The sequence below is a fragment of the Ambystoma mexicanum genome, chromosome 12, assembly GCF_040938575.1.
Source record: "Ambystoma mexicanum isolate Mex_15411 chromosome 12, UKY_AmexF1_1, whole genome shotgun sequence".
Lineage (NCBI taxonomy): Eukaryota > Metazoa > Chordata > Amphibia > Caudata > Ambystomatidae > Ambystoma > Ambystoma mexicanum.
Window position 1 is genome coordinate 431,064,572 of NC_090936.1, and position 24,876 is coordinate 431,089,447.

The window sequence follows — 24,876 nt, forward strand, 5'->3', positions numbered from 1 at the left end:
TATTTACTAGTGATGGGGTCAGATCAGCAGTTTTGGACAGAGGATAGGCTTATTACTTATAGGGACATTCTTATGACTTGCACCCAAGATTGTTTCTTAGGTAGGGGAATCACAAAAGTGTTAGGGACAGTTAGGCCTTTATTATGTGTTAATAAACCACGCTCTTAAAACATGCCAACCTCGTGCCCGACACCTGCTTCTTACGCCTTGTCGCACTAGCCACGTATTGTATTGTATGTTTTATGGCATTATGAATAGTCTTTTTCTAACATTACATTTTCTATCATTTCCATTTTTGTATTCCTATAAAATATAAATGAATACAATACTTTTATGTTGTTCATGAATGTTTGTCAGTAAATGAACCTAGTGCCACATGAAATGATTGTTTTGGTCTGTGATTTGGGCTAATTATTTCATGAACTCTTCATTTTAAACTCTATATTTTGACTGGTCACCCCACAAAGCCTCCAATGACATGCCGGTGTCTCTTGCAGGCGAGTTCCAGTTTGCCATCGCTGCAGATGATAATGCAGAGTTTTGGCTAAGCACGGATGAAACGGTGCATCGCCTGCAGCGCCAGGCCAGCATTGGACCAGTAAGTTTAATTAAACCTTTTTTATTCTTTAACTCATCTCAGCCTTGCTATTCAACATTGTGTTAAAACGATCCTTTGTTTTGATTGTATGGTGCAAGAACCCTGAGGGTGTTCTCCTGAGTAGACCTCGAGAATCCCTTATTCAGGTGGCCAGGGAATGGCTGGCACTCTCAGATCCAAACCCTGGGGGTGGACGAGCGAGGGAGGATCACCTGGGTAGGGGAGCTCGGGAGTTATGCTTGGAGAAGTGCTCCAAGTGAGAGACGCTATTATACCGGGGGAAAAGGAGAACAGGATGAAATCCATGAGGCCTTTGTAGGCTATATTACATCTACCCCCTTTCTCCATTGAATCCCTCTCATTCAAAAGCCACGACCCCTCGATGTCTGACAAGTCCGATAGGAGTCCAAACACTGTTGCACTCAAAACCCACAACTCCCAGATTCCTTGGTTTCCTGTTTTCCACTCAAATACTCCCCATCCTTCGTCTCCACGTCCTTCTGGTTATTCTTTTCGGAACACCCAGTCTACTAGGACAAAACACTAACGTTCCCACAATCCCCCTTATTTATTTCAAGATAGTAAACCTGGTCATTCCCGTCTGTCTCACAAATCGGATCAGTTTCAAATCTTATCAGTTTCACCCTTCTAAGTTTATCAACCCCCCCCGGTACAAACTCTAGAATTCCCTATAACACCTCTTCCCCTTCCTGTCACGCAGAATACTTGGAAACTCTACATCTCCCCCTTTTAAGACACAAACACTTTTCGACACCATAAAAGACAACAAACTAACCACTGAGCCGTGTACTGGGCATGTCCCAATACAAGGGTCAGGCAAAGTCAGGCTATTGACCAGAATCACACACACCTGACGGCCCTTTCCTTTCCCCACATGGATAAAAGGTGGAGCAACAGAGCACAGGACGAGCAACGCAGGCCGCACGACGAGACAGTTAATCAAGCCCGGCAGTTTAAGACAATGAGAAAGGCGGCGAGAATCGAGATGGTGCAAAGGAGAGAAGCGGCCTTATCTTTTCTGACCCAAACCTGTGAAACCTGCAAGGAAGAAAACGCAAGCCAGAGAACAATAGCTATACAGTCTTGCAGCAGATGTCAACGGTACAGAGGGAATGCCAACGCCGATAAGCCGGAGCGAGGGAGACTCCTGCTACCGTGGCACCAGCCTTCACTCCAGATAGAAGGAAGGCCAAGCAGTTGATCACAGCCGATGAGTCGAAGGGAGAACCGATAAGGACCGGGCTGTGTTGAAGAAAGTTGCAATTTGAGAGAAGCTGAAAGAACTTTAAAATTGTTAAAGGAAGACCAGCTGCAGAGGGGACCAGCACCACATGGGTGCTGTCTCGAGAAAAACTGTGCAGGCTTTCTAGTGGCGGATCCGTCAGGATTTGCGTCTTGAGTTGCCTTGGTGTAATAATGTAGTAGCATTGATACATTGTTGCTACGTAGTGCTTTCAGAGAGTCTTGCAGCTTCTTAGCAGGTGGTGTGTATTCCCTCTGCCCACCCCTCTCAATCCGTTTAAGCAGCCTCGACGGAAAGGAACGATAGAGCCGGGCTCACCGGCATTTCTACCTGTGGCATCCAGGTTGCACATACGATTTCTCATCAGGAATATTAATTTGTTACCCCATATTTCCTGCTTTAGTGCAACCCATTTAAGGATTACATTGTATGCATTGTCCACTTTTTTCATTGGCAACCGCATCGCCGTTGGTGCTCTGGAACATTGTGGTAAAAGGAGTAAGCCTGTCTACACATGAAAGCACTGGGGCTGCTGTTGGTTGAAAGATTTTGCAGAGCAAAAATCCGACCTGTGGCAGTACGTCTGTGGACACTAAACTATATGCATGGTCGCCCGGCAAATGTTCACCACAACTTCATGAGAACAGAAGTTTCATGCATCATTGTTGGTCGTGTTCAGTGAATATATATATAAAGGTTAGTTTTGCGCAGAAATGTTTATAGGACATGTGCCGCAATACATGTATGTATGCAACTTTGCACAGTATTAGCCCCGGGACACAAATTGCTCTGTTGCAATAAACATATTCTTCCAATTAATATTTTGCTACTGTGTACATGTTCTCCTGCATTGGGTCAAGGTTTCTGTAGTGCCTGTCCATGGTGCACATTTGTTTGTGTGTCTGCTTTCATATTATGCTGAAGTCTTCATGAGCACAGTATTCAGTCCCATAGCCCCTTATCACCATACGATGCATGTAAATCCTAACTTGCTACTACAGCAGGAATGTAAAATAAGTGTGTGTGATGCCCCCACCCCTGATACTGTTCATCCTGTCACCCATATGCTCCAGGATCCCAGTTGCTCTCGCACATGCGTGGAAGAGAGTCAGACATTTGCAGATGTTCCAGGCTCACTGCAACAGGGCCAAATGCAGCACTCCAGTGTTCCCCAGTCATCCCTCACTGCTGCTCCTCCTTATTTCCCCATACATCCCAAATACTCAATGTTTGAAGCAGTCCTGTGAGGGAGGCCTCCTATTCTTTAGACCCAGGGCACCGCTATGGCAATGAGGAGGGGGATCTGTCTATCCAACGCTCACAGATCATCACAGCGGGAATCCATCCTCCTTTTTAAACCTTCTGTGACCAACTCGGTTTTCTTTGATAAGTAAGAACATACTTGCACAACTATCCTTGCCCCTTCTCCCTCGGAATAAGAACATACTTGCACATCTATCCTTGCCCCTTCTCCCTTGGAACTGGTTGAGGCAAGTGCCCTTTCTCTCGATTCCTCCTCTGTTTCTGTATTTTCTTGCTTTTTCCCTTTATAGCAGTCTACGCTAGCTAAACTCAATCATCTAAAATCCGACCCAACACCCCACACCCCCTTTAGACCCTGTCTTTTCACTGTCCTGAAGCAAGATTTCTGGTACTTACCCTCTTTTATCACTCTTCATCTCCTCACTGTTTGAGGGCTTTTTAGGGAAGGGCTTCAAGAAAGCTGTGCTGGTCCCTCTGTTGAAGAACTTCTCATCGATCCCTTACCAGCTAACGTCCCATTTCTCGCCTCCTTTTAGCATCAGTGCACCTTGAATCCGCAGCCACGGCTCAATTAAGAGCATTTCTTGAGTTATCCAATGTTTCGGGTCATTTCCTAGTCAATTTACAACTTAATAGGGAGTGGAATCAGTCTGGGTCTGCCCTAGGTGTGCCATGCCTCTGATGTAGACAGTGTCACCACCCTGAACTGTGTTGGATCTTCCAGCAGCATTTGACACTGTTGACCAGAACATCATATTAAATTACATGGCAGAGGGAAACAATGGAGGGGTGGTAATGGACCGATTCTGATCTCACATTCTCTTCATTTAACAGAAACATGTGCTGCCCCCAACCCAAGAATATATTTCTACTCCCTGAAAGTCCATCACAAGGTTTACTTCTTACTCGGCAAGAACTTAAGGCTATAATGCCGTATCTACATTCATCACATCAAAAGTTAACTATGGTAACTCTGTACTTTGTTGTCCCAAAATACCTGATGTGATGCTTTGAAGTCTGTAGTGCATTCGCTCTACTGTAACTTCTATTCTTGAAGAAATTAACTCGTTACCACTCAAGGACAAGGTTAAGCTTAAGGTACTTTGTATCATTCACAAAACATGTTGGGCCCATGTTTCTTGCAGACTGGCGTTGCCACTACAGCAGTGATCTTCTAACCAGATTATTTTCGCAGTGCCTATGTTCCACCAAGAACATAAAGGAGGTTTTGCTTTCTCGGTGCATACCCACCTCTGGACCCAAATCCCCTTCACCATCAGTGCTTTATCCAATCATCTTTCGAAGATAGGCCTGAAAAACTGAACTAATCAGTTATCCCAGTAGATTTCCTTTTCCCCCTGATTTTCAGTAACAAAATTCCTCTGTGTGAGTGAACACTCTGTAAGACGCATAGCCATCCATTGCAATCTTCCCATCATGCAAAGTGCCACACCACCTCCTTTCTTGCCTACCAGGCAAACCTCTCATAGTACGGCACCGTTGGTACTGAGGATCTCGAGAACTATCCAGAACCGGTAAATGTCATGGTGTCTGTAGCAGCAAGGAAGGAAGACACTGCTGGTGAACGTGCTGGGTCTATAGGGGCGATTGATCTTTGGAGGTCTAGTGACCCAAAATGATGAGATTTCACAGCAAAGAGAAAATGGCATTGCATCGGCTGAATTTCAATAACAGAATACAAGACACCCATGAAGCCACTGAAGCTTGCATAGTGAGAATAAGGGGAGTGAGCAGTGAAATGAGATTTCAAGCATCAAATGGGCAGTGTGAACAGCTACATGGTGACCAATCAATGGGAAGAACCCCAAAATACAGGATAAAGTAATACAAGTGAAAGATCCTTCACTCGATGATGTAATGTGCAGTAGCGTAGTCAACGTAAGAGGCAGTGTTATGCGGGGAAAATGCAGACAAACATCCTGCAACACAGTGAAGTGAATGACTTGTCACACATGGAAAATGGGTTTCCAGTGATTGCAAAGTTTTCAAGAAAGGGAACTCAAGCTCAAGACCACAAAAAGATTACAAGGGACAGGTGCATTAGACAGAGACACCTAGCCAACAAAAAGGAATGCCCCACCCGAGACAAGCTATCTTCATGTGACCGCATGGGCCATTTTGTAAATGTGTGCTTTGAAAAACACTCCCGATAAGTAGCAGTGGTCATGGAATGTAACGGCGATGAAGGCCTCGGATAGAATTGTGAAAACTGAGATGTCGGGAGAGGGTGAAATATATAACTACTGGAAAGCCACAACCACACACTGGACCTCCTGCAGCAAAAGTTGTAGTATTCAGTCCGAAAACTTTGAAATGAGACGTGCCAGTCACAAGAGGGAAACCTATGGCCTTCCTGCAAGATTGAGTGCATGCATCTTCAGACGGAGATGGTCATGGAAGAAAATGTTATCCTTGTAAAAAGTGGGAGTCTACAGTATACATATAATGGAAGGCCTGTTGAGGCCATTCACTACTGCCATTAAGAACGGATGGTACAGAAATAACTGCAGAACTGGATTTAATAATGAGATTCAATACAATAACTTAACCCCGCTCCCCACCCCCACGTGACATGCGATCGACAGTCATGGAGCCAGCTCATGTGGGACACATGAGCACCCACCCGGACAAAAAGCAGGTTGAGGGAAGCACATTGGTGGTCCGGGGCGGGCAGAGAAATAGAACAGAAAATATATAACTGCAAAGCAGGCCCCTCACCATGACAAACATCACAACACCAGGCAAGCTCCACTCCAACGCATGTGGTGTCCGGAATGGGTTCCATGTGTTAATATCCCCGCATAAATATCGGCATACAAAAATATCGCCATATTTTTGCGGCGATATTATGGCATGGAACCTGCGGGGAACACCCCCTGCATTATTTTTAAAGGAGCGGGGGACACCCCCGCTCTCAAAATCCCCCAAAATTATCCCCCACCCCCCAAAATATCACATTATGGCCATTCCAGACGACCATATATACGATATTTTTGGTGGGGAGAATATGTAGTGATACCCCCAGAATGGTGTGAGGGAAAGAAAAGTGGTGGTCTGACAACGGAGCAGATGCAGCCTGAAAGTAGAGTCAGCCTTGTGTAGGTGAACTATTTGTCTGAGTGGATTAAGTTGACATTTGTGTTAGTGATAACAAGGAGAACCGCCTGTCACATTCTCTAAGACTTTTCAAAGAGAGGACTGGTGATGGATCATGACATTATCTTCCAATTGCAGTTGCACGTGATAGGAAATTACCTTCCGACATGGAACATCAAGCAAGTCAAGGCAGCCATATATAACCCTGAGCAGTGTCCAATGACCAGTGTTCTATAGAAGCACTGTATAGTTACCATAAATAAATACATGTCCAAGGGCCAATAGATTAATTTTAAAAAGCCTGCAGTTGGAAGCCTCATCTGGTCAGGAAAGAGAAGGCATAACCCTCACAGTGGTAGCAGCTCACAGGTTCACTCCCTACATCACATGGGAGAACCCTTTAAAGTTGATGGCGAGGCAGAGAGTGTGTTGAATTCCCATACAGTCATGGTTGCCCAGTTTGAAAAACAAAGGAGCCCCAGGGTTCAGGACACACTGTAGAGAGTCGGAAAACATCAGCAAAGCAGAAAAGAAAGGCCTCACTCAAACCAACCTCTCACGCTACCGACAGCAAGACAGACATGCAGTGTGGATCTCTGGTGAGCGTGATGAAAGTGGGATGAATGTGGAAAAATGTCAAATGCGGGAGGCGTAGCTAAATACATTGGAAACAATAAAAGATAAGCAAAGAAGATGCATTCCTCGGTAGCGCATCCATCCAGAAAGAACACAGTGGTGACGCAGATACAAGCAAAACCAGTGATCATGCAATAGGGCACACTCCACAGATCTGACGGAGAAGAAAAGGCCTACCAACTTCAGAAATGAACTTGCCTAATCACAGTGCCCGTCCATTCTTCATTTAACCAGGAGAGATTTGCGGCACACCTGCTTCAGAGTGTTATAAATCTGTGATTTTCAGGTAGTCCCCACCTCAACCCATTCTGCCCATTTGTAAGAAACCTGTATTGCAAATTAATCTTCGCGCCGCACACTTATGTATTCAATAGGAGTACATCATATACATTATACTGACATATTCACGTTTAGAAACAATTAAGCTAATGTGTTTGTGTGAAACTATTCAGGGAGCAAATGACATCTGTAAGATTTCTGTTGGCAATGGCAGGCGTTGTAGGCGTTGTACTAATCTTTTCACACAATGCATGTAGGTGCCATTGCCAGGGGGTTGGAATCGGGCTGCAATCAGCTGCTAGGTACAGTGGGACGTGAATATCCATTCATGTTATGCATTTCTGGTGTAGTTGCACATGGTCTCGTCCATTCCCAGGCATTGAACATCAAGTATGATGACCTCTGGAAGGGAGAATACAGAAGGTGTAAGGGTGCAGAAAAAACCAGTCTGACGCAGTGGTGGTATGTAGGTTGTCAAATACTTTTATTTATATAAAAGTACAAAGAACAAAAGCCTATCTTGCCCTATTTCTATGAGCAGTTGCCCTACCTCAACAGAAATACTAAGGACTCTGTCAGGATGTCTTGTAAAGTAAAATGTCCAGCTTCTGGCATCCCTTACATGCTAAACTAAGGAAAGAAACTGGGTGTCTTCTTGATCCAGAAGGAGGCTTCTCTCGTTCTGGATACAGGTTTCAAATGTTCAGTTCTTGATGGGAAAACACGACAAGGGATTCTTTAACTTAGAAGTACTTGATCCAAAATGCTCTTCCAAACTTATGCAAAAACAAATACATTTCCACCCAAGTATTAGGAGGTTGTGGAGACAGTGAAAGTCTCTTTCCCTATTCTTCTCGCCAGTTTGTAAACATAATATCAAGTCTGGTTCACTATCCTGCCAGACTTGACTGCAGAATTTCTTATCACAAAACACAGATCCCAGGTATTAGCGGGAAGTCTCTTCCCCTGTTCTTTTCTTCAGCAAAACAATGTACTGTCAAGTCTGGTGCACTATCCTGCCAGATTTTTCTGTAGATCCTAAAATTCCAGAAGCATGTCTCTTCCCTTGGTAATGGGTCCTCGACCCCTTGTTTTAGCTTTTTGCACCTCTTTCTTACACGATTTCCAGATCCCTCTGAGCTATCTCAGGGTCTCCCTAACTTGCTTTGTAGCTTGTTTCTCTTTTGTGTAGGTTCCAGACCCCCTTATATCATCTCAGACTCTACTAGATTTGCTCTGGTCCTCAGCCCCTTGACTGTGTGTTTATTCAGTCTCGTATGGGTCTTTGACCCATGTGTTTGGCTTTTGTGGGGTTTGCCCAACTTCATATGCGTCCCAGATCCTAGCATGCTGTTTTTACGGGTTTTCTACCCGAGATTCACTCCATGTCCAACTGAACAGATCTGGTGTACTCTCCTGCCAGGTACTGCTCCACATTGGATATTTTGTAATGTTTGTTTCAGCTTTTACAGTTCATTATTTATCCCTTTCTGCTTCTCAAAATATTGGTATGTGTCTTTTTAGCTTATCTGGTGCCCTCAGTCTCTCACCAGCCGGCCCAACCATTTCCCTACCTTTGGGAAATGTTGCAGTCTCTGGTCTGTCCTGGGAGTAGAACAGGGCTTCTCAACTGCTTCCACGTTCAACATCCTGCTCTTGTTGGCTCCGCAGTGGCAAGCTTTCTCTCGCATCCTCAGTTGCGCGTCTTCCTCATGCTGTGGGTTTGCCGGTCGGTTTCCTCTTTCCACATCACCGGACAGGTTCCTGCTCCCTGGAGCTACTGGAAACACTTGTCCCTCTCGTTCTCTTCTCCTCTGGTCTCTTGCCACGGAACCGGCATTTGGTTCCTCGCTCCTCCAGGGCCGGCTTAACAAGGTACACAGTCCTTCTTTACTCTTAATCTCCAGGGCCATCTTTAGTAGACTGGACCACTTATGTTGGTTCCGCGTTGGGCTTTTGCCTCCTTGTCTGATCTTCTTTGTGTCAGTGATTGTATGCACTCCATCTGGGTAAGCCTCACGCTTCCTCGTCCCAGTAAGATCTGTATGAACGAAATCCTCTACTCTACAGAGGCACCTCCAAAGTCTTTCATATACATCTCCCACTCATTCAATTTGCTCTGTCTACCTATTCTCACAGAAGCCTGAGGGATTAACTTTGTCTGTGTTTGATATGGATTTACCTTCTCGAATGCTCCATGAAGCTTTCATGGTTATTTTACCTTTGACTGAAAGGGATTCCTTTCCTCTGAGCATCCCCTACTTTTGTTTTCTTCCAAGATTTCTGGTTGGCCACAATAAAGGAAAAGGATGGAGCCTGTATCTATATCTCATTCTAAGAAGAAAAGATTGTTTTTCAAAACTAAAGCCTTAATCATTCGTGCCCCAAAGTCCCAGCTGTCTCCCCAATATCTAGTGTCACCCGGGTTGCAGGTGCACACATGCCCTGTAGAAGGGGCTCCTGTGGCAGACCGACAAAACGCATGACATAAAAAGTAATGGTTCAGACTTGATTACTTTACAAGTACGAGGGGTTTCGGATAAACATATACATGGTCTGGTGGTTTATCGTCAAGTTCTGATCTGAGCTAACAGTGTCAGGCTAGCTCAAACATTGAACGTTTACGTGTCTGAGTTCTCTCTCTCGTGGATTCTGGTCTTGCTCGGGGTTCCCGACTCAACAGTCACAGGGATAGCGCCCAGCTGCTTCTTTGCCAAACATTCTCTTTACGACGAGACATCACCCAGATCGCCATCTCTAATCCAGCTGGGATAGTGCCTAGACCTCTTTTACTGGATCTGAGATTAAACTGCCCCAGTAGACTCTTAAGGAAAGTAGTGCTCTTCCAACTAAAAGCGGATATGGTGGCTTTCTCACCAGCAATCTGTTTTGTTCCCTTCAGAATACTGAGGCCGTTCAGCTCCTAAAACCGTTTCCTCAGCCCCAGCAATTGGGTCAGCCTGCTCAGTTGGCTTAGGATTCAGACCTCTCCTCTCCTGGGTTTGGGTCCTGTGTCAGGCTCTCCTGCTTTGTCTTTGTGTCCGTTTTTCTCTTCCCTCATATTGCTACTGGCTCCAGAAGGGCTGATTCTCCTGCTTTGTCGGTCTCCTTCCTCTCCCTTTCCCTACCTGCTTCACTTGCTCCTACCTCCTTATTTCTTTCTTTTGTTCTTTTAGATTGGTCTGGTTCTTTCGCCATGTGACATAGCCTTTTAATGGCTTTTTTAGGGATTTTCTTTTCCCCGACCAAAGCCGTTCTGTACCTTTTTTAAACTTCTAAAAAGCTTGGCAGCCATCTTGTCATCAGGCAGAGGTCCTGTCTCTGTGCCGCCTATATGCTGCCCCGCGTACACTTTATGCCTCACCTCAATGGGACCTGCCCGCTTATGCATTCTCTTTTTCTCTGCAATGCTGATCTCGTTGGACTCTTTACTGATGACATGGGTTGCAAAAGCTCTCACATGGATACTGGCTTTTGCAGAACCCTGTGTCCGCACAGTGCTATTCAATTTTGTTTTGTCTGTGCTGCCACACAAGAGGCAATTTCCCATTTTGCTGTAAAGATATTCCCTCTGACATACAGATTCCCTTTGTTTTATCTCATTATACAATCTTAGGTTATGAGGATTTTTAGGATGTTATCCCAAATGAACACCTATGTCTGGAAACGGTCCTAAAGCACCCATGGCACAGGTATTGTCAAACCCATATTTGTATCACCATTGGTGTCTTCGTCTCCCAAATGCATACAAGAGCTAGGCACAGGGTATTTATTGGTCAAAGAAGACGGGTGTAACTGAGACCCCATCACTCGCATAAGGACGACGAGACAGGCACCTGCCCTGCACAACTTCCATATAGGTCAAGGAAGGATGGATAGTGAGGAAGGATAGCTAATGGGCAACGCGTTTTGTCTTGGAAGCAAGACAATGCAGCGCAACACAGGTTCGAATCCCAATCCTGCGCTTAGAAACCACTTGCTGGTATTGAGCGAGTTAATAAAAAAGAACAATTATAATAATTATGAAGGCTGTTGTGATATTGTCCTGGTAGGTCAGCTTTTCTTGGCTGCAGAATCCCTTCCAGGCCTTGTGACAGCATTGATTGATTGATTGATATTTTATTTCTATCGCTCGTACACAAGTGTTTCAGAGCGTGGCAAGGGTGGGGAACAGGGCAGAACAAAACAGCGATCTTACTAGGCTCAGTGACATTGAGAACGCGCAAGTGCATGGGAGGGGGGGAGGGGAAAAGTGCATGGGAGAGGGGGGAGAAGTGGAAAGTGCGAAGCAGAGGAGAAACAGATAAATAACAATAAATAAATAATAAAGGCAACAAACAGTGGTAATGCAGCCAGCAATTTGCAAGTGCTAGGTTTAAGGCAGCAGATAGGGTAGGGATGATAAGTGCAGGAAGAAAAAGGGGGGGCTGTATGGGTACAGATACAGACCCCCATTGCAAGGGGTGGCCCGGAGGCAGTGCGGGAGGGTGGCAGGATGAGCAGGTACCTGGGCCCAAAGGACGGAGGGTGGCCAGGTGCATGGTGCCAAGAGAGAACAGATCAGCGGGGCACAGGGGGAGCGAAGGCAGAAGAAAAGAGGAAGGTCTTGAGGTGCTTCCGGAACCGGAGATGGTTCTCCTCAAGTTTTAGAGTGGCAGGGAGGCTGTTCCAGAGGGAGGCCCCAGCCGAAGACAGAGATCTACCCCCAGCTCGTTTCTTAGAAAAAACGACTGACCCCGAGGGAGTTGGAGGTAGAGGAGCGAAGAGCTCGAGAGGGTAGGTATTTTCAGAGGGATAGCTGAAGATATTTTGGACCCAGGCCCCAGAAAGCCTTGTGGACAATGCAGAGGGTTTTGAATTTAATCCTTGCATCCACTGGGAGCCAGTGGAGAGACTTCAGAGCTGGAGAGATACGATCCCAGGACTTGAGGCCAAGGACAAGTCTCGCAGTCCTGTTCTGGATTAGTTGCAGAGGGCGGACAGTAGAGGCAGGTAGATTTAGAAAGAGGCTGTTACAATAGTCCAAGCTAGAGAGAACCAGAGCTTGGGATACCATGAGCTTCTGGGGGAAGGAGAGGAAAGGCAGAGTACCTCTGAGGAAGTGCAGTCGGAAATTTGACTTTTTAGAGACCTCAAAGATGTGGGCGGAGAAGGAAAGGGTGAAGTCAAAGATGACCCCGAGGTTCTTAGCCTCGCAGGTGGGGGCAGGAGGAGGGCCAAGGGAGGCCGGCCAGAGAGTGAGGGAAAAGGATGGTGAAGGTATGCCGATGAGGAGGATCTCCGTCTTGCTGGCCTTCAGGCAAAGATCATTGGCGGCACAACAATCTTGAATGGCAGTTAGGCAATCAGAGCTGAGAGGGAGAGGAGGTGGCCGAGGGCAGCCTGAAAATGAGTTGTGTCGTCAGCGTAGCACTGGAAATTTGAGCAGAAAATGGCAATGCAGTGGGCGAGAGTTGCCAGGTATTGGTTGAAAAACCAGGGCGAGAGGTTAGACCCCTGGGGAACACCACAGGTAGAGAGGAAGATAGATGAAAGGAAGGACCCATGTTGGACCTGGGAGGGTTGATCTGAGAGGAAAGAGGTCAGCCAGGCCAGAGCCAGCCTGATCAGTGATACCCAGGTTTTCACAGAGACGGTTGAGCAGGATGGTATGGTTGACCGTGTCGAAGGCAGAAGAGAGATCGAGGAGGATGAGGACAGAGGGAATGTTCGAGTCAAGGTTGGAGAGCAAATCTTCTTTGTCATACTACCCAGTATTTCTGACAGAAGTTCATGATGACCTGGAACTGGAAGCAACCAACCTCATCTAATGTTAGGGCTCACTATTTGAAATGGCAGAAAAAAATACCAGAATCTGTAAGAAAATCTCTGAGCTTTTCAAACTTGTGCAGTTTCTTATGGACCCTAATGAACTAGCTACATAACATTGGCGACATGAGCTTTGTTGGAAAACCTGATCGTAATGGATACCTTCCTCTGACAAATTTCTCATTTGATCAAATAACTTGTAAGTTCTCCAATAGCCCCTAAGGGGCGTACCTTGGCTCCTCTCTGACAAAGCATCATTGGCGCCTCCAGCGGCAGACATGACTTCAGAAGTATATAAGGGGAGTTGTACAAGCTTCATGACCGCCAATCCTTTTTTACACATGCTCAGAGACTATTTATGGAACCGCTGCACTGTTGTTGGTGCAACAAGTTTCCACCCAAGGTCTCAGTGTTCAAACTCTGATGCAAATTAAGATAGATCGATCCGCACCAGAGGTAAGTTTGGTGCCTGGGGCTGAATCAATACACTGATGACTGTGGTTCCTGTCAGTCAGTGCACAACAAGGCCATCAGAGGACCGGTAGTTAAGGTTTTAAGGCCTTTCGCCACCCTGACAAAGGGGGAAAAGTAGTGGCGCTATTGCTCCTCTAGCCAATTAATTCTGCTGGTCGCGCCATTCAATTTTCCTGATCCAACACCCTGCCCAAATATTAAGGAAATGGAGATTACTCTCACATAGGAAGTCATCCAATTTGAAGCACCATTCTTCTTACTCCTTCAAAAAACTGTACCACTGATCCCCCTGAACCCGCACCCCACCACCCTTTTGTCACCTCACTCGTCGGAAGAATCAGTACCTACTTTGCTACCTGAAACATAAGTACCTTTCCCTAAGACCTCCTCTATCATTGCTAAGTAGGAATGCTTCAGATAGTCGGTTGGATAGCACAGCGAGCTGAGCGCTTGCCTCGTTATCTCTGCGCAGCCTGCTGTGGTAGGTTCGAATCTCCGCAAGGTCAACTCAGCCTTTCATCCTTCCGAGATTGGTAAATTGAGTACCACTATGTAGCATAATAATGTCATCTGTTATTCTCAGCGCTCTGAGACCCATGGCTGTGTAGTGCTAGATAAGAAAAAGATATTATATATTATTATAAAAGGTGTACGACATCTTCCAGCAGGCTCCAGTCCTGGACACAGGGCCCATGCCTCCTGCTCTTTTGCTGGATACTGGGGGTTGCAATGCTTTCTGCAACTGAATGCCTTTTGGCTTCGTCCTGGGTAATGTTAAAAGGTCCTTTGGGCCTAGTGCCATTGACTTTGGTGTTTGCATTGTCTTGCACTTGTGGTTAGCCAGTGCCAGGTTAGGCACAGCTTCTACCAGGGGCAACGCTTTTCCTACTGACTTACCTCCCTCTCTCTTCAGTTTCTTCCGCAGGATTTGATTTCACTGATCACTTTCATGAGCTTGATTTTTAAGATTTGGCTACTTGATGCTTTATATCCCTCCTCTAAGGTGAAGAAAACAGCAGGCATACACCCTTTTGGCAGTGATTTACATCATTCCATAAAATAGTAGCCAAAGTAGTTGACCGCTTACGTCTTTATGTCCCGGGGCAGAATGGCATGTAAATGCACTGTTGGACATCCTTGATAATTAAGCCTTTGCTTAATTTAACTTGGTCCCTGACTGAAACATGGTTGCCAGTTTGGGATGCACCCTTCTTCATACTAGAAGATTCAAGGAAACCGACTAAAATGCACAGATCGCCCCATTGTGAATCCAGTTTATCAGGCCCACCGGACCCTGGAAAACGTTTTCACCCTATTTCTGTGTCTTTTGCAATTTCCCAGTCTAGGGATTGCACTTCATTCTTAGTGAGGGAATGTTTGTGAGGACACCTGCTGCAGTACCTACGCGCCCCGTTAAATTAAAAGGGTTTGTCCATGAAAGTTGAGGTGATGTTAAAGATCTTGCGTCGCACCAGGTTTAGCTACTACGGAGACTTAGAGTCCCTCCACTCCGTTTGTGACAATATATAATGGTTGTGTTGAGCTATCCCTTGATAGTGCGCCGAGAAATAATGGAATGGCAAGTAGTGATGATTAATAAATTCCTTTTATTTTTGTGATGTTAGAGCCTTTGTGGATGACACGTGTTTCGGCAGGGCTGCCTTTTTCGAATCCAGGCTATATAGATAGCTCATAAGTCACTGCATAATGCATAAAGGTGCTGAAGTTCACTGGGATGAATCCCTCCTGGTACAAAGAAGTCCTCCGTATGACACTCGTACATACAGAGGACTTCTTTGTACCAGGAGGGATTCATCCCTGTGAACCTCAGCACCTTTATGCATTATGCAGTGACTTTTGAGCTATCTATATAGCCTGGATTCGAAAAAGGCAGCTCTGCCGAAACACGTGTCATCCACAATGGCTCTAACATCACAAAAATAAAAGGAATTTATTAATCATCACTACTTGCCATTCCATTATTTCTCGGCGCACTATCAAGGGATAGCTCAACACAACCATTATATAGGGATTGCACTTGTTAGCCTTGTTTGCAAGGCTTCTGATGACCTAGGTGGGATGAATCTGATAGTCGTCACTGTTCTCCTGGCGGGGACCTCCTCCCATGTGGCCAGGGGATGGCAGCCGCTACCTGATCGTAACCCTGGGGGCAGTTATATGAGGGAGGATCACATGGGGGAGACAGTCTCTGAGGAGATGTCTTGGCCTCATCAGATGAAACATGGTATGCCCAATTTTCCCTTGAGGATAACCCTCCCATACCTAATACCCTCATGGCCTATTGTCATACATCTCCTCATCCTCTTATGAAGGGTAGTGACAACCTTTTCCCAAGACCCATAGGCCAACCTTCCATCTCTGATCTGCCTTGTGAAACCTATGAAAACGCCTTCTCCAGTTCCACCTACCAATCATCCAGGACTGACTTGCCCTTGAAAATCATTAAGAATGTTTACCCAAGTTTATCATGCAAATTGTCAAGAATGGACTTCCTTCCCAAGAATTACCAAAATACTGGGACGAAGAAGAGGAACCAAGCAATTTATTTATTTATATATTTGTATAGCGCTGCAGCCCACAGGCATCAGAGCGCTCCACAAAAAGACAGACTAGAGTATAGAAACGGGATAGGCCAATGCCACATGTAACAGACATATGGAACAGAGTTGGGCTAGCTGGCTAACGGAAGTAGGGATCTTAGTTAAAGAGAAGTGTCTTGAGATGCTTCCTGAAGAGTAGATGGTTAGTTTCCAATCTCAGCACAGGAGGAAGTTTATTCCAAATGAGGACTGCCTTGGTCGTGAATGCCCTACCTAATCCTTTAGCTTTTTTAGTAGGAATAACTCGCAGGAGGCCAGATTTGTTAGACCTCAAGTTGCAATGTGATTCGTACCACACAAATTGCTTTTTTAGGTAAATGGGGCTTTTCCATATAAGCATCGGTGTACCAGGGTAATGGCTTTAAATGTGATGCGATCCTCGATCGCCAGCCAATGTAAGTCCTTTCTGTCTTTTGTGATGTGTTCTCTCTTGGGTCTATTGGTGATTGTTCTGACTGCGTTATTTTGCACCACTTGGCATTGTTTTAAACATTTACTGCTTGCGCCTAGGAGTAAGGAGTTTCCGTAATCCAACTGGGAGAGAATTGTGGCTCTTGCTATTGTAGTACTGTTTTGTGGGCTCAGCAGGGGTCTAATTTTTTTCAATAGTTTCTGATAATATTGACAATTCCTTTTGAGGTAGGCAGTGTGGGCTTCTGCTCCCAAGGATGCCTGAAGATAGACGCCTAGTGTTTTAACTTTTTCTGCTATAGCTATCTGTGTCTCTTTGATCTTGAATTCGGTGTATTGTGGACTAAGTTTTTTCCTAGCATAAGGAGAACCGAAGATCATAAGTTCCGTCTTGGAGGCATTTAAGCACATCCAATTGTCCTTCATCCAACTCTCTATCATATTATAGATTCTCGAGAGTTTTTCGCTGTCCTGTTCGTAGTTACCATTAAGCTCGAACACTAATTGGGTGTCGTCCGAAAAGTTGGTGAAAAATATACCGAGTTGGGACAGAAGTGAGCATAGGCATCGCATGTACAAATTAAACCGCAGAGGGGAGAAGCTTGCGCCCTGTGGGACTCCACAATTAACTGTTTTTGGTTTAGAAGAGTGTTTACCCCAGACGATCTTAGATTGCCTATCCTGCAGAAATGATGACACCCAGTCTATGGCCTCAGCAGAGCAGTTTCCTGAGGAGAGATGGAGGCCACAAGCCCAAGGAGTGCTCCAGTTGTTACACACACACACACACCTGTGACTGGGAAATTTAAAGAGAAGAAGTAGAGAGTCGCAGTGTTCTGTTGGCAGGAGAGAGCTGCACCTTTCTGCGTGTATCGAGATACTGAAAGGCTGAGAGCAGTGCGGTGGAGCCGTCCGGCTCGTGAGCCAATAGGAAAGAAGCTGCCACGCGAAGAGGACACGCTGCAGGAATGTCGGGAGCGGACGATAGATTCCTTGATGTTTGCAGCTGTTGGATAGTAGCACCTAACTCACCGGAGCCTGGAGCGAAGCAGACCAGCCCAGCTGAAGCCCGAGAGAAGGGAAAGCCAGTTGTGAGAAATAAAGAAGTGAAGAACCGTCACCGGCTGGCCATGGGAGAAACCAACAATGCCAACAAGAACTGGTGAGTCCACTGAGAGACGGCAGGATCATAGGGGCATATCAGTGCCCACGCTGAATGCAAGCAAATGTAAATGAAGAAACCAAGCGAGAGAGAGCGCAAGAGAGCTTATTGTTAAAAGAGGAAATGAACTGCGAGTGAAAACCTTACAATTATGTGAATGTATACAGTGCAAGTATATGGGAAACCCAAGCAGGAAAATATATCAAGAACATATATTATCAAACAAAGTAAATGCGCAAGACTGGGAGAGGGCAACGAGTCTGTATCAACAAGAAGCTCTGGCAAGAGAGTATACTAGGCAGTTACAAGTGTTTGAATACAAGAAGCCTGTTGGAAAAGGATTTTGATAACCAGTACAGAAGGAGCAAAACCCTGGCATGAGAGTACACAAGGTATCCTGAAGGAGACAAAATTACAAAACCAGACTTTTTTATGTGTCAGTGTTGCTGGTCAAGAAAGGAACAAGGAATGGGTACTTGTGAAAATATCAGAAAGTAAAGAGGAATCCAGGTGAAGGGAGCCAGCCTCTGGAGCAAGGATCTTTATCCATGAGGAACTTTTGTGCTGGAGCTAATTATTCTTCCTTTTTTAACACCTTTCTAACCCAGCCAAGGCTAAAGACATTACCATCTTCCCCTTAGAATTTAGTTTATAGTGTGAGGGTCAGAATAGAGCTTTGGACACAGGGCAGTTTTGTTTTGGACAGTCTGACGCAGACATATCCTTATTTTCTGGTTTATATAGGGAAATTCCTCCTAGAGCAGGATCAGAGAGGCATTTTCCCAGCCCCTTTTTTTAACCGAAATCTTGGCTCACTTGCGTCTGTTTCATTCCTGACTCCTCAGAGGTCAGTAGTTCCAAATTTGGGGCAGTATGCATGGCCTTCTGTGGGTTTTGCCACAAGTGGCTCGTTATTTCCCTAGGTGAACTGCAGCTATGCCCCTTCCTACAGGTGAACCATAAGACAACCTCAGCCTCAGGTCTCATCCATTAGTTCTAGATACCACCTTGAAATGGTGGGGGTGCACACTCGCAAGAACTGTCAGTGAGTGGCCGTTCAGGACAACACGACTGGTCTGCTCACAACAACCTCCTACAACTATATGCTGTGCACCTGGTCATGGTTGCGTTTCTTCTGTCAATCAGGGGGAAAGTTATTTCAGATATTGATGGAGAACACAATGGTCATGCATTCCCTCAACAAGATGCAAGGAGGCCATATTTGTGTGATTTCTGGGCTCTGAAAAACAATGTTTCATTCACCATTGCTCACATGGAAGGCAAGGAGAATGTTCAGGTGGGTGCTCTTTGTCGTCATGCAACCGCATTCTGTGAGTGGGTGTTGTCAGGAGGTGTTGGAGGTGACTTCTGTCTTGTGGAATGCCCAACAAATCAATCTTTTTGCATCCATTCTGAACCAAAAGTGTAATCTTTTCTGTGGGGGACAATTTCCTACCCAATCTTTTCTGTGAGATGCTCTGTGTGGACTGGACATTCAGCCTCTATGTAATTCCTCCAGTTTTACTTTTCCTAGTGGTACTGCCACAGCTTCTGAGGGTTTGTGCCTTTAAAGATCCTGATTGCTCCAGATTGGGTGTGAAGGACATGATATCCGGGCCTTCTCAAACTGTCGGTCTGCCATCCTTGGAGGTTGCTGCTTCGAGAGGGTCTGTTTTGGCAAGCTTACGACATAATTCTTCGAACGTCTTAAGTCTTCACCTCTATGCCTAGCTTTGGAAAGGCTGAGATACCAGCATTGTGACCTGAGGATGGTATGCAAGTGATGCTATCTGCCACAAGACCTGCTACTAAGTGTATCTTTGCATATGGTTAGAGGAAGTTCTCTTGTTGGTGTCTTGCCAACTTTGTTGACTCACTGGTTTGCAGATTGCTCTGTTATTTATTTGTTCATTGTCCCTAGCTAAAAAGGTTTTTTGTTGCCACATATATACATACAGGTTATTTAGCAGTCCTACCAGCCTTTGACGGGACTCCTGAACCACCTTTCTGTCCTGTGACGCAGTTCTCGAAGGGCTTAATGAATGACTTTACACCCAAACCCTTTGTCATCCCAACTTGTTTTTTTCAATTTGGTTTTAACCTTCCTCATGACGGCTCCTGTTCAGCATTTAAATTCATGTGTTTTGAATTTGTTTCCGCTGAAGGTTATTTTATTGGTGTCCTTCGCCTGTGCTAGATTCAGGTGTGAGCTTCCCAATCTGAGTTTGGAGCCACTTTTCCTGGTGCATTGTAAGAGAGAGTTTACCTTGAGTGATGGCGCATCGCGCTTCTCCAAGGTTCTCATCAAATTACATCTGACGCAGGATATTCTGTTTTTCCAGCTCCTTGTACTTCCAGAGAGGAGTGTTTTCATAGACATGATCCTAAGCAAGCTTTCAGCTTCCACATCTCTGGGACCAAAGAGTCCCATGAGCATCACCAGCTGTTTGAAGGTTTTGCAGGGCTTTATAAAGAATGAACTGTTACCACCCAGGGCGTTCTGACTGGATTGTTCTGTGCTTTATGGTGTGTTTTAGACTAGCAGCACGAAAGTGCCCTTTGGTGTCTCTGTACATACTAAACAGGGCAGGTGGCTACTTCAGTAATGGTGTTCTCATTCTGGTCATTTTTCAGGCCACTATATGGGTGGCTTTATACGTCTTTAGCAAGTAGCATTGCTTGTACATGCTGGCAGAGGTTGATGTGCTTGGTGCTCCAGTGTACCTTTTCTAGATCGGGTTCCTGGAATCATCCAAAAAGTCCAAAAATAAGACCGAATGGGACAATTGGCCGAAATTTCAGCCGATCGAAAATTCTGAACGGCGAAAAGTTCACCCAAATCCCCCATTCAGTCCTTGAGGGCTGCTGGGGCTCTGGGGGTGTCTCCGGCACCCTTGTCCACTATACTGTGAGTCAAATTTGCAGGGGTGTCCCCCTCAGCCGATCCCGTAAAAAGTTTTTTTTTTTTTTTTTAAAGAAAAAAAGGACCCTGTGGCGCCAGTTCCCGATCACGGAAGTGAAAGGGAACAGGCGTTGCAATGACACAGCGATTCAGCGGCACACAGCAAAGTGTGCCACCGCAAGGTAAGTAGGGGTGTTGGCATGGCAGGGGTATGCAAAGTCTGAAATGTTGAGGGGAGAGAAGACCGAAAATAATATTCGGAAAAATTACTTTTGGTGTTTTCTCCCCCGAACGTTTCAACCACGGGCTTCCAACCCCAATCCCTGGTTCCTTACGTTCTTCCCTCCTTCTGCAGTTATACTGCTGTGGGAGTCTGCCTTCAAGTGAGGAATCTGTGGAAGGAAGCTATCTATTAGATCAAGTGACTTAACTTCAGTTCTTTCTGATGGATATGTTCTTCCACCCACCTAGCCCTCTTTAGCCCTCGATTTCAACCCCTTTTACAAATGGTGCATAGCGAACGCTTGGATGTTCTTCCATTTCTTGGCCACTGAGAGCAGGGTCAACTGGTGGAACTTAAGACGTTGTGCTTCTGAGCCTCCTTTTTTCAATCCGTGCACGTGCCATTGCGGGTGCAAAGCCGCGGTGCGTCCTCTGGCAGCTGTTGAAATTGCTTCTGGACCCATCTTACACCTGGAATGTGTTTCGTCAGATTAGAAATCCGTGAGAGGAAGGACGTAGCCAACCAAAAGAACATTACAGGAGGTAAGTCATGTATTGACCAGTTGTGTTACGGGACGATCAGAGGTTACTAAGATACAGCAGAAGATATGGAATAGTGAGCAGGTGAAAACCAAATATAACAATTCATTAAATTCTACACATATTCTATTCAAAGGCTTCTCAGATGAAGATCTTGGCCAGTGCCAAAGATTGTCTTTAGCAAAGGGCCAGAAAGTGGCTTTGAACTTAAGATGAATATACATGAACTGGAGAGAGTTCTAACAACATGTAAGCTATTTGCCGCAACCTAAAGTCTCACAAACTGTTGTTTCACGGTTGTCTTGTCTTATCTTATGTTTCTGACTCTATTTGTATTAAGTATCTTGAACTTTCATTGCTAACTCAATAAATGGAAATTACCCTTTTGTACAGACTGGGAAAGAGTGGACAGCACCCGGGGAGTTCGGCAAATTTAGGAGCCAGGTATCAAGGCCTCTAAGGTGAGTTGCCATCTTTCCTTTTTAAATGCTAAGTAGTAAACCCTTTCTGGCGTGCCAGTATTTACCAGTAAAACCAGTTTCAAAGTACTTATAACAATTTATAATAAAGATATAACATGAAATTTGAGACAAAATGAAAATAACCAGTACAATCAATGTGATGCATACAAATGTATCAAGCTAGGCAACACTAAAAGAAGACATGTTTCATGATGGCCGATAACAAGTATTCAAGGAACAGCATGCCCAAGCCTTTCCAGTTAAAGAATGCTGCTCTTTGGTTCGCACACCGTGCTGCAAGGTCAGTAACATGCAGTTTCCATGTGTGAGGGATTCCTGTCAGTCGAGGCATGCAACACCCGTACAGGAATCGTCCCTCCGACAAAATGGTGGCCTCTGCAAAAGGTAGGAACTAAACCCTCAAGAGGGAAAGGTGCTGTTCTTTTATTTATTGTGCTGCCCCAAGAGGAGTAAGCAGAGGGCTGAAAGGTGCCAAGAAGCCGAGTAGAATCAACAGGAGGCCGTCACCAAAGTAGTGTTTAAAACAAAGGTTTATTAAGAATATGTACAGGTATGGACAATATTAGAAGAATGCAAAAGATCTTTAACAATACCAGGATGGCTTTTCCATTCTTAACAGTTCAAGTCTTTCTCAATTCGAGTTCCCTTCCTGAAAGAAATAACAAATTCACTGTCGCTCACAGTCCTGGGGTTTAAAGTTTCCCTGACCTACTTTCCCGTCTCCTTTGGGTGGTGACTCGGGTTGCTTTTTGTCATAGTTTCTCCTTTACATCCTCACTACTTTGCAGAGTGCTCAAGCCTCCATCCTTTCCAGCCTCTTTCCCCCCTGCCTCCGGAGGGCTGACTCTGACTTCTCCTGTGGTGATTGTCATGCACTCCTCCTGGTCTTTCCTTTCCCCCTCCTCTCCCTCTCAGGATTCTCCTCCCATCTCCTCTTGATGTCTCCTTTCAGTCCTCGCCTCCTCTTTTCTAGTATCTCCGTCAGCACCTCTCGATGTCTCCTAGAAGCCTCCTCCTGCTCTCTAATCTCTTTCAATCTCAGCCTGACATCTCCTTTGAACTTCCTGCTCCTCTCTGGTATCACTTTCCAGACACGCTCTCCTGTTTCCTTCAACCACCTCGTTCCTCTTCATAGAAACCACCACCTCTCTGTGTCCCCACCAATCTCCTCTGCAACTTGCTTACCAGCTCCTTCTTACCCTAACTACTGCAAAACAGTTCATACCTTTAATAGGGTCCTAGCCCTTGCCCCATGGCCACCCTCTGCAGAAATATGTGCACCTGCGTCTCATGATTGATTTGGTAACTCGATTGGAGTGACGGGGTTAGGAAATCTCAAACACCTGATTATCTTGTCCTGCCACACGATGCTGCAATCAAGACCAGGCGTACTTCTGGCCTGTAAGTCAACATTGTTGCCACTAATTCATGCAGGACATCAGCAAGTGTATTGTCATCACTCAAACCTTTCCTCACTCTACCATATAGCAGGTGTGTTTTCCTTCCGCGTGCCCATAGATTACCCTAAGGATTCGATCTGTTTGTTCCCCACAGGTGGCCTCCAATTGGGGCATGGTCCACCAAACCTCTGGGGCTGAATGACTATAATGAGCATTTCTTAAAGGGACAGATGCTGAGTCAGTAATGATGGGTTGGGTGTCTCAAACCCCCCCATACTTCATTGTACCCAGCATCACACTACTTGTGACACACCCGGCACGCGTGACTGCCCACCCTCGGGCTCAGGCAGAGGACATTGTCACCAAGGGTAGGAGGGGGATTTGATTAGTCAAAGACCTTGGAGCATTTCCGATCAGTTAAGTGCAGTGGGTAGGGAACATGGGCACGTGCAGAAGTCAGACATCCTACAAGCAAGTGTACGGCCATTTAATCAGCAAAGAACATCCCTACGGGAGCAAATGGTGCATACGTCCGCTCTGGTAATCTATCAAAAAAAATTATAATCTAAAAATCTGAGTGTGCCTTTATATTTTATTCTTGCATATATCCTTTGGGAATGAAAGCGAAGAGACGAACAGGAATCAAATAATATATATTTTTGAAAAGAACGTTATTAGCGTTTCCTGGAGTTCAAAGGGTTCTTGAACTCTGTCATCGGCCGGTTGTTCTTCAAGGCAGCACTGGTGACGTTAAGTCCTGCTGTGAAATCTCTTCCCAGACTCCTTGACACGCTTGAGCAGGTCTAGAACCTTCGCGAGACACGCCACCCATTGCGCAGTAAATATTGACAACACCGAATCGATGAGCAGGGCAGAGGTATTCGTATGATTATGCCGGGGTGGAGGGAATCGTCTATTGTGTTCTTGTTTGAACCCCGATATCTTATCCAGCCGTTCCCGGAGATGCTGATCACGTGCCACTGGAATGCTGTGGCCAATCGGATTGTCCATTTTGCAAAATGGAGTGTCTGTTTGGACGTTGTGTTTATTGGGACACCAAGCACCCCCCCCCCCCCCTTGAGTCACGGCGTGGGCATCTGCTAAAGCAGTGCATGCTGGGTATTGCACTCTCCGCATGCAGCAGAGTCCACAGGTGCCCCAGCACCGCTCCAACTATGGGCGGAAGAGCGGAAGATTGCACCCGCAAATAGAGCGGGGGGCCCTTAAACACGTGCATCTTCATTTCGGCCTGTTGAGCACCAGGTCCGGTTGCAAGGATCGTTTCAAACCTCAATATTACTTGTTGAATGGATTTCAAAGTAAAATCGGCGCGTTCAGTCAAGTGTTTGCATGAGTCAGATGACCTCTGCTTTGATGTAGTCTTTGGAAGGCTTGCTTTTATCCATCTTGTTCCTATAAAAAGAAGCAAAAAGGATTTGTGCAGAACTCTGGACAGTTTTAAAAAAAAGTCATATATATATGATAAGGTAGTTATGTGACTTCTTTTGCATTTGCATCTATTTCACCCCAATCCAGCGGCGGAGTAGGAATACGTTGCGTGCCTTATGATATGATGGGTTGTTTATAACGGGCTTAATACGCAGAGGTTTCTAAGCGTGGACCTGGGAATCGAACCTGTATTGCTCCATGTCGTCTTGCTTCCAAGGCGAACACGTTGCCCCGGAGCTATCCTCCCG

The 24,876-nt window shown here is 45.7% G+C and overlaps 1 protein-coding gene across 1 annotated transcript in view; it reads left to right on the top strand.

The window, feature by feature from the left end:
• B4GALNT3 (beta-1,4-N-acetyl-galactosaminyltransferase 3) overlaps positions 1 to 24,876 on the top strand; it is a 946,759-nt gene that overhangs the window by 703,607 nt on the left and 218,276 nt on the right. The window contains exons 6-7 of the mRNA XM_069628599.1: positions 498 to 598; positions 21,691 to 21,758. Coding sequence (XP_069484700.1) covers positions 498 to 598; positions 21,691 to 21,758 — 169 coding nt within the window. The remainder of the gene's footprint in view (positions 1 to 497; positions 599 to 21,690; positions 21,759 to 24,876) is intronic.